Source organism: Cucurbita moschata, unplaced genomic scaffold (assembly GCF_002738365.1).
Source record: "Cucurbita moschata cultivar Rifu unplaced genomic scaffold, Cmos_1.0 Cmo_Scf00020, whole genome shotgun sequence".
Taxonomy (NCBI): Eukaryota; Viridiplantae; Streptophyta; class Magnoliopsida; order Cucurbitales; family Cucurbitaceae; genus Cucurbita; species Cucurbita moschata.
Window position 1 is genome coordinate 905,873 of NW_019268536.1, and position 9,443 is coordinate 915,315.

General features: G+C 34.0%; 2 protein-coding genes across 2 annotated transcripts; one reads left to right on the forward strand and one right to left on the reverse strand.

Moving 5' to 3' along the window:
- Positions 1-13: 13 nt before the first annotated feature.
- Positions 14-2,436, forward strand: LOC111457999 (probable N-acetyltransferase HLS1). The gene is made up of 3 exons (XM_023100479.1): positions 14-249; positions 322-467; positions 1,542-2,436. Exons 1-3 carry the CDS (start codon positions 55-57, stop codon positions 2,434-2,436), a joined length of 1,236 nt encoding a protein of 411 aa, XP_022956247.1. The 5' UTR covers positions 14-54.
- Positions 2,437-3,288: 852 nt separating this feature from the next.
- LOC111458000 lies at positions 3,289-7,205 on the reverse strand. Its single transcript, XM_023100480.1, has 5 exons — positions 7,177-7,205; positions 4,395-4,668; positions 3,977-4,026; positions 3,535-3,602; positions 3,289-3,355 (listed from the first exon to the last, which is right to left on the reverse strand). The coding sequence occupies exons 1-5, from the start codon at positions 7,203-7,205 to the stop codon at positions 3,348-3,350; spliced, it is 429 nt and encodes a 142-aa protein (XP_022956248.1). The 3' UTR covers positions 3,289-3,347.
- Positions 7,206-9,443: the final 2,238 nt, after the last annotated feature.

The window sequence follows — 9,443 nt, forward strand, 5'->3', positions numbered from 1 at the left end:
TCCCCCCCCCCCCCCTTTTTTTTAACCCATTTGGTGAATTGGAGGTGAAAAACAATGGGTGAAAAAAAGGGAGATGAGAAAATTACAGTGATAATAAGAGAAGTGAATGAAGAAAGAGACACAGAAATGGTGGAAAAACTGGAGAGAAGCTGTGAAATTGGGTGTAAATTAGGAGGGGCCTCCATTTTTACCGATATGATGGGCGATCCTCTTTGTAGGATCAGATTCTACCCACTTCATATTATGCTGGTCGGTTCCATAAAATTCCATTATATAATCATTCTTTACTGTCTTTTTATTATTTTTTTATTTTTAAAACAGGTGGCTGAGCTGCCGGAAAAGGGAGACGTCGTGGGAGTGGTTAGAGGCTGTATTAAGTCTGTGGGGACTGGCGGCGCCGCCGCCGGAGAAGCTAATACCACCAGGATTGGTTGCATATTGGGGCTTCGTGTTTCGCCTGCTCACAGGTAATAAATATATGATTTAAATCTAATTAGTTATTCTTTAATTAATTATTAATTTTAATTCATTCACAAAATTTTAGTGGGTGAAGTATAAATAAATAAATCTCTCTCTCTCTCTTTATTTAAAATTATTATAAAGTGTTTCTCTTAAGTATTTTTTAAAATCTCAGTATATTATCTAATTAAACAGTATGAAGCTATTATTATTATTATTATTCTTACGAATATTATAATTTAGTAGTGTAATTAATTTAAATTTCTATAGATTTTTTTAATAGTTGTGCTAGACTTAGGTCATATATTATACTATTTTGAAAAATATTTTTAATTGGCCAATTTTCTTTTCTTCGCTATTTTGATAAATTCTTTAAAATTTATATTTTAAAGTGTTTTTAGATAACTAAAAATCGTTTAAAATTTAGAGCATGATTCTACCAATTAAAATAAAATTTCCTAAGTGGTTTCATTTAAAAAGTTCTAAAAAAAAATATCAATTTTCTCCCAAGAAAATACTTATATAACAAAAATTTCAAATAAATTTTATAAACAAAATACATCAAATCGAGTAAATAATAATCTATTCATTGATCTATGAACTTTCGAGATGGATTCTAGTAATTTTTTTTTTTTGGTTGAACTTTTAAAAATAGCATTCAAGTCCTTGAACAATTTTAAAACGGGAGCACATTTGAATTTAGGGACATAATTGCAACTTATCTCAAAAGTTGGAGGTAGTTTGTATTATGAGATCCCACGTCGGTTAGTGAAACATTTCTTGTAAGGATGTGTAAACCTCTCCTTAGTAGATGCGTTTTAAAACCGTGAGGCTGACAACAATACGTTAACCAAAGTGAACAATATCTGTTAGTGGTAGACTTGGACGGTTATAAATGAATCTTATTATTTTGAAGTCAAACAATAACACGTAGGAAGTCGGGATCCTTCGAGATCCTTCGAACCTCTTAACTAGGTGGAGAGAGCAATATATATGCACATGTTGGCTCTAGCTATTCATTAAATTAAATTACATGAAACAATTTTTGTGATGATATTATATTGATGTTATTATTGGTGTAGGAGGTTGGGAATTGGGCTAAAGCTAGTACACTCAGTTGAAGAATGGGTAATAAGAAATGGAGCTCCCTATGCATTTCTAGCAATAGAGAAGAAGAACAAAGCCTCAAAGAATCTCTTCACTCGCAAATGCAACTACGTAAAATTCAGCTCATTGGTGATATTCAGACAGCCAATTGTGTTCCCAACAAAAGACATCTCTAATGGGGAAATAAAGACAGAGAAACTGAACATAGAGCAAGCAATTTCATTCTACACGAACTGTCTCACAGCTAAAGGAGTTTATCCAATGGATTTTGATGTGATTTTGAAGGAAAAACTGAGTATTGGCACATGGGTTTCTTATTTCAATCAAGAAGATTGGACCCATTTGATTTGTTCAGAGAAGGATTCAGAGATTTACCAGAGAATGCCAAGCTCTTGGGTGGTGTTTAGCATATGGAATACCTGCAAGGCATATAAGTTTCAGATAAGGGAATCAAAAAAAGATGAATTATTGTTACCTCTAAGGTTCTTGAAAAGTGCAAGAAAAAAGTTCATTTCCTGCTTCAAAATGCCAGATTCTGTGTCGTTTGGGAAGTCATTTGGATTCTTCTTCCTGTATGGGATATTTGGGGAGGGGGAGAGAGTCGGAGAGCTTGTCGAGTCGATATGGCTTTTCGCTTCGAGATTGGCTGAAGAAGAGAACGACTGCAAGGCCATTGTCACCGAACTATCTGTTTCTGACCCAATCATAAACCACGTCCCCCAAAATAATAAATCCATGTCTCGCATCAACGATAACTGGTACCTGAAAAGATTGAGTGTACAGAGTAGTGATGATGAAAGGGATGAAATGTTGTTGTCAAAGGATATGGAAGCAGCTGCAAATGTGATTGTTGACCCCAGAGACTTCTAGATTTCAATATCTATTCATACCTGGTTTTGCTCCTTTTTCTACATCAATCTTCTGTTCAAGATGCTGACAGCAAAATTAATGGTAAAGACCAAGTTTAAATAGTTCGTAAAACAAGATGATTATAACTCGTTAAAAATTGCAAGTAGAGGTTGAGAATTGAAACTAAACAATAATTAAAAGCTCCTGAAATGGATTTGATACACTGGCACAAAATTGTTTGAACTTTCTGTGATCGTACTTTTGAAGAAATTCTTACCAGATAGTTCATTAAAACTGACTTGTATCCTTCGCAATCTGGCAACTATCCGGAAGATGTGAGATCTCACGTCGGTTGGAGGGGGAACGAAGCATTCCTTATAAGGGTGGGAAAACCTCTCCCTATCAGACGCGGTTTAAAATCACGAGGCTGACAATGATACATAATGGGTCAAAACGGACAATGTTTACTAGCGGTGGGCTTGAGCTGTTACAAATAGTATCAAAGCCAGACAACGGACAGTGTGGCAGTGAGGACGCTAGGCCCCCAAGGGGGTGGATTGTGAGATCCACATCGGTTGGAGAGGGGAACGAAACATTCCTTATATGGGTCTGAAAACCTCTCCCTAGTATACGCATTTTAAAGCCGTGAGGGCTTGTGCTGGATGATTTGGATGATTCTGTTGTTTGGCTCTGTTAAACATCCAACTTTGATAGTTGAAACAAACTCAGTTTCAGTTTCAGTTTAAACCACATTGTTACCAGTAGAGGAGGCAGCCGAGTCGTCTATGCAGGCGTTTCCAGTGCCTCCATCTGCTGTTCAAGACGTGGTGAATGGTTCTTGCTCCAGCATCAACAGTTCGTCTCTTTTTGCTGCTAGTGCTGGATCAATAACCTCTAACAATCCCATAATCCACGAAGCATCATCCACAACTTCAGTTCACTGTTGCAAAACCACCTTCACTTTCTTATCCACATAACAAACTCAAATTTCAAAAGCTTATAATCATAATCAGCATCACTTGTTCAAAAGCTTCAAAAGTCAAGCAGCCATTTCAATATCAAGAAGTGATCAAGTTAAAATTACAGTTTGAGTTGATGTAATGTAACTGAGGTTCTGACCTGCTGGAAATAGAGATTTCAAATTTCCTCGACTCGGATTGCATTCCCTTGATCCTGTTCCAATGCTGTGTTGAACACAACTCACTGTGGGAAACACTCGCTCTCTTTATTAAGACCAATCGAGAAGAGAATACAAGACACTCTGTAGAATACTTCTGCTTTTTATTGTTTTTAGATTTCTTGGATGAATAACCTAGGTAGGGTGGGGGTATTTATACTAAGAGTAAACAATCTATATTTAACCAATCTAAATCTAGACCTAACCGATTTGAATCTAGACCTAACAAATTGAATCTTTCTCCTAAAATATCTACATCTCTTTCTCCTAAAATCTCTACTAAAATAAATATACTGGGCTCGTACAATTAGGCTTGACTCTATTGGGCTAGTACAATTATTGGGCTTGACTCTATTGGGCTAGTGATGATATTTCAACATGCTGCCCATGCCATCCATGTTACGTAACTCTGAGAATTTATGTTTAGAGACGATCTATATGAAGTAAAGCAATCCAAGTAAGTAATATTTCGACTCCAAGCCTGAGTAAAGATTCTTGCACTTTAAACTATGGTTCTGTATGGTACTGTTTTTGGTTCAAATCTCATTTTTCGTTCTCGCTCCATTTTTTATCTCAGAACTTTTAGAATGTTCATTTTCGTACTTGAACTCTCAGTTCTATCTTATTTTAGTCCTTAAACTTGAAAATTATAACTATTTTGTTCCTAACCTTTTACTTAGCTTTTAACAAATTGATCATACAACTTTGAATATGTATTTTAGCATGTTAATATGAGCATGATTTCAAACCATAAATCGGTGAGATGATATTAGATGCATGTTAATAAATCGGAGCCCTAAACCTGCCAAATGAAGGAGTCTTTTCCAATGCCTCCTCCGACGCCTCTCTGTTCACGCCGTCCTATGATCGATCGGCGACGAGAGCCACCGTTGAGGAGCCTCTGGAAGAACAGCACGGCGGAACGGAGATGGAACTGGAGCAGAATGGAGGGGAATAGTGGAGATATTGCATCTGTATTTCGATAGATTGTAAGGATTTTGAGAGGAAGAGATGAGATTGAAGGAGAAGAAGAGAAGAGGTTGATTACCGTCTGATTTTGCTTTCGAAGGCGCTCTCTGGAGAAGAAGAAGAACGGAGACTAAATTACGATTTTAACCTTCCAAATGTACTGCCGATACGCCTTTCTGTCGCGGAAGAAACGAAAGGGTATTTTCGGTATGTTGGGGGCTAAAATGTGACTGGTACTATTTTCCACGTGGCGGCCATTGAAGTGGCTCGGCACTTTTATCCTTGCGCTTATTTTTTTTACACGTGGAGGCAATTTGTTGGTTTGATTTTGTGGATTTCTGATATGCTGCCGATAAATATCCGATACCGAATTAGGAACCGGATCCGATTCTTCAAAAAAAAAGCTGCCACCGAGTCACCGAGTCAGTCCGGTTCAGTGAAATTAATTTTTATTTAATATTAATTTTTTGATAAAATATATATTTTTTAACTTAAATAAAAATATCATTTTTTTTCTTTTTTTTTTTAATGAAAAATTTATTATTTCATTCAAATTATGTCTTCATCTATAATTCTAAATATAAAAAAAAAAATACTCCTATGTACCCGTTCTCTCTTTTTATTTTATTTTATTTTATTTCTAGACCAGGTTATGTCTACCCGAGAACGAATTTTTCATCGACAATACAACACATTTGTTTCAGTTACAGAGGCGACGAGGCTTGCTAACCTGGCACCCAACCCAACAAGTCAGGGGTGGGTCAGCCATAGGTTCGGTCCAACTCCTATCAAAACTCTAATCAATAATCAGGGGTGGCTCAAGAGACGCTAGCATTGACGAGAAGGAAAAAGCCACATCTTACGACCCGCTCCACTTACTTTATTTAAAAAAAATAATACTTTAAAACCATGAGGCTAACTATGATATGTAACGGGTCAAAGCGGGCAACCGAAACAAAAATTGAGACCCAAACAATGCCAGATTGTTCTAGGTCAACGCCACACTCAATTACTGATTTCAAATTTTGTCGAAAATTCGAAATGATTTCTACAATATTACACTTGACATTTCTTCTTAAAAGTTAATCACATCGTTTCTAGTCAACATTGTCTCTAATCATTTAAAGTCAACACCGTCTTGATAGAAAGTTGACTTTCTTTCCAAAAGTTGAGTTTCTACATCTTCAATGTCGAGAAAACTATAAAGTCATAGATAAACGTTAATGAATCAAGTACAAAAAGAAATAAGTGAACTTAAACATAGCCTAACCGTAACACCTCAAACCCACTACTAGCAGATATTGTCCACTTTGGTTGGTTATGTATCGTCGTCAATCTCACGGATCTAAAACACATTTGTTATCTGTTAGGGAGAGGTTTTCACACCCTTATTATAAGGAATGTTTTGCTCCCCTCTCCAACCGATGCGAGATCTCACAATCCACTTCCCTCGGGGGCCCAATGTCCTAACTGGCATACCGTCCGATGTCTAGCTCTAATACCACTTGTAAAAGCCCAAGCCCACCACTAGTAGATATTGTCCGCTTTAGCCCATTACATATCATCATCAGCCTCACGGTTCTAAAATACATATGACAGGGAAAGCTTTTTACACCCTTATTAGAACGAATGCTTCATTTCTCTTTCCAACTGATGTGAGATCTCACAATCCACTTCCCTTAGGGACTCAACGTCCTAGCTAGCATACCGTCTAGTGTCTGGCTCTGATATCACTTGTAACAGCCCAAGCCCACTGCTAGCATATATTATCCACTTTAGCCCGTTACATATTGTCATCAGCCTCACGGTTTTAAAACGGGTCTACTAAGAAGAATTTTTCACACCTTCCACTCTCCAATCAGTGTGAGATCTCACACTAACTGATTAAAGACACATCGAAAACGAAATGTTGTGTCGGGGCAAGGGACAGGACAAGAAATAGCTCCAAAGATGGCTATTTTAACGAATAAATTACCAACACATCTCGGGTTATTGAAACTGATCGGGCGAGTCGAATTGCCATGTCAAATCCTCTCATCTTTATTAGGGTTTTGGTTGTACAAGGCTTCGATGATTCTTCACCTGCCCACCTTTTTATCTCCAATTAGTCAAACTCAAGCATGCATGGTCCACATCACAACACAAATTATTGACCACAAACTTTATTCATAAGTCTCCTTCGTGTTGTACTTTGGTTCTTAGCAACGCGTGCTTTACAAGCATGACAATGATAAAGCCTATATGTTACGAAGATTGGTCAAGTGCTCGATCAATCAGAGCGTTCAGGATTTAGATATCGATAAATTATTCAAATAAAAGTTCTTTTTCAAGTTGGATTAGGTCGTTATCTACTCGTGAAATGTTCGGATTGAGAGAATAATTGAAGTACTTTAGGTCATAGAAAAGGTCGTGCATGAACACGAGGGCTTTCGTGTCAATATTCATTTGTTTCTTTTAAATTCTTAATTACCCATTGAAATTCTATGTGTTTCGTCTCGTAATTATAGAATATAATACAAACTGAAGTGTATTAATCATATCATAAGAACTTCAAGATAGATGTGGGGATTGTACCCTAGATTCTATATTTATAAATGAATGAAAATTGAGCTTACATGAGAAATCTGAGCATCATATTTGTCATTTATGAGTTCTAATAAATTTTTAATCTCTCAATAAAGTTTTTAAATTTTGCTTCTAAATCTTTGATCTCAATAAATAATCTAATTCTAAAAAACATTAATTTCTTTGATTTAAGCGTTCTTGCTTTATCAAAAGCTTAGATTAAAATTAGGGTTGCTCGAGTATTTAGTTGCACTAACTTTCCATTAAAAAATTTAATTCATATTAGTCGAGATACATTTAACTGATCGAGAACACTACTTAAGGGTTTAGAATCGACAAGTATCCTAGTAAGATGACATACATGTTCCAATTTAATCCCTCAATTTTGATCGGTAGCAATTTAGTCTTTATATTTTTAATTTTATAACAATTTAATATATAATTTTTAATACATAATAATGTAGTCCTTATACTTAAATTAAATTAACGTTATTTAATTATAAATAAATAAATAAAATATTATATATATAATTAATTAATTAGGAAACATTATTATATATTAACTTATCATTTATCATAAAATTAAAAAAATATATAAACTAAATTATAATAACTAAAGTTTATTATTTAAAAAATATATATTATTCGAAATTTTTATAACAGTAGAATTTGGACTTTATCATTATTTTAATTACTCGTGATAAAATATAAGTTAAAAAGAAAATTATTTTAATTTACTTTTTAAGTACAAATATTTGTGATATTATTTAAATCTTATTTAACAACTAATTTTTGTCTACTTTTTATTTACAAATTTAAATTAATATCGAAAATATAAAACAAATTTTGTAAATTATAAGATAATAATTTAAAAACTTATTTTATTCTGGCATAAAATTAATGGGAGCGGCGGTCTTTTTGTTTTCCCATAAAATATTACCGCCAGCGGCTTCTGCTCGCTTCAAAGACTCAACAGATTCTGCTCCATTATTTTATTATTATTATTAAAACTAATAAAATATTATTAACTTTTGGATAAGAAAGTGCCACCCTGTCATAATTCGTTTTCCTTTCTAAGAGACACTTTATTAATTTAATTTAAATTTGGGGGCAAAAATATATATATTTTTTTTACTGGCTATAGTAAACTTTAAATTTTCATCCGGTAATAAAATATTGTATTTTTTTTTTACTATAAGTTAAGGCTCTCTAATATAATTATTTTATTTTTACTTTTTAAAAATTACTTAATTTCTCACCATAGATAATTAAATAAAGAAATAAATCGATAATGTTTGTATCTTCTCCCAACTGTCCTAATTTTCGTTAGTTTTTTTTTCATTGTCTTTATGATGGAAGAGACGTTGAGATTAATTGGTTGTAGTCATTGCGGGAATATTTCTCCTCTTCTAACCCACATTGGTCAAGGATTGAGCTAGTTTCAGCTTCAAACGGTTCCGTCGTAAACCTCAGAGTTAGGATACTGAGCCCTTTTCGGACAGGGTCGGACTCTGACTTCCTTCTATTTAGACCAACCACGGTTGGTTGTCATTGTACGTCGTTGGCACGATCGATGGCGACTATAATTTTCTCACTCGTTCTTTTAGCTCCAATCTTTCTGTTCTTAACGACTTGTTTCCGTTTTTTTAACCCATTTGAAATGGAGGGGAACTCGTTTTGTTTAAGTTATTTAAAAAAAAAAAGACGGGAGAGAGAAAAAAATGTTTTTTTTTAATTTAATAATTAGAAAATTAGGAAAGTATTCTTTAAATACGAAAAGTTTAGGGGTTGAAAGTAGATTTTTTTAAAAAGCTGTTAATTATTAACAGCCTTTTCTCTCATTTTGGTAATAAATAAATAAATAAATAAATAAATAAAATAAAATAAAAATAAATAAATAAATAAAGGAGAAGGGAAATAAGCCACCAATCAAAAGCATTTTCTTTCATATTTCCAATTTTCATCCGCAAAGATGATGGATAGAGAAAACCCCAAGAATTCGCAGAGAAAATAGTGAGGAAAAAAAAAAGAGAGAGAGAGACAGAGAGACATCGAAGAACAAATCAGGAATTTTTATTTTTTCTATTTTTTTTTCTTGGAATAATCTTTTTTGTTTGTTTTTGAAATACAGAAACAACTGTTCACGATTCAATCGTGTTACTGCAACTCACGTACTATTGAAATCTCTCAATTCAGCCGGATTTTCTTTTGCTCATAGTGATGAGAGTTCGGTTATCTGTTTGCTTTTGATTCTGTTTTTTTTTTTTTTTTTTTTTTTTTTTTTTTTTTTTTTTTTTTTTTTTTTTTTTTTTTTTTT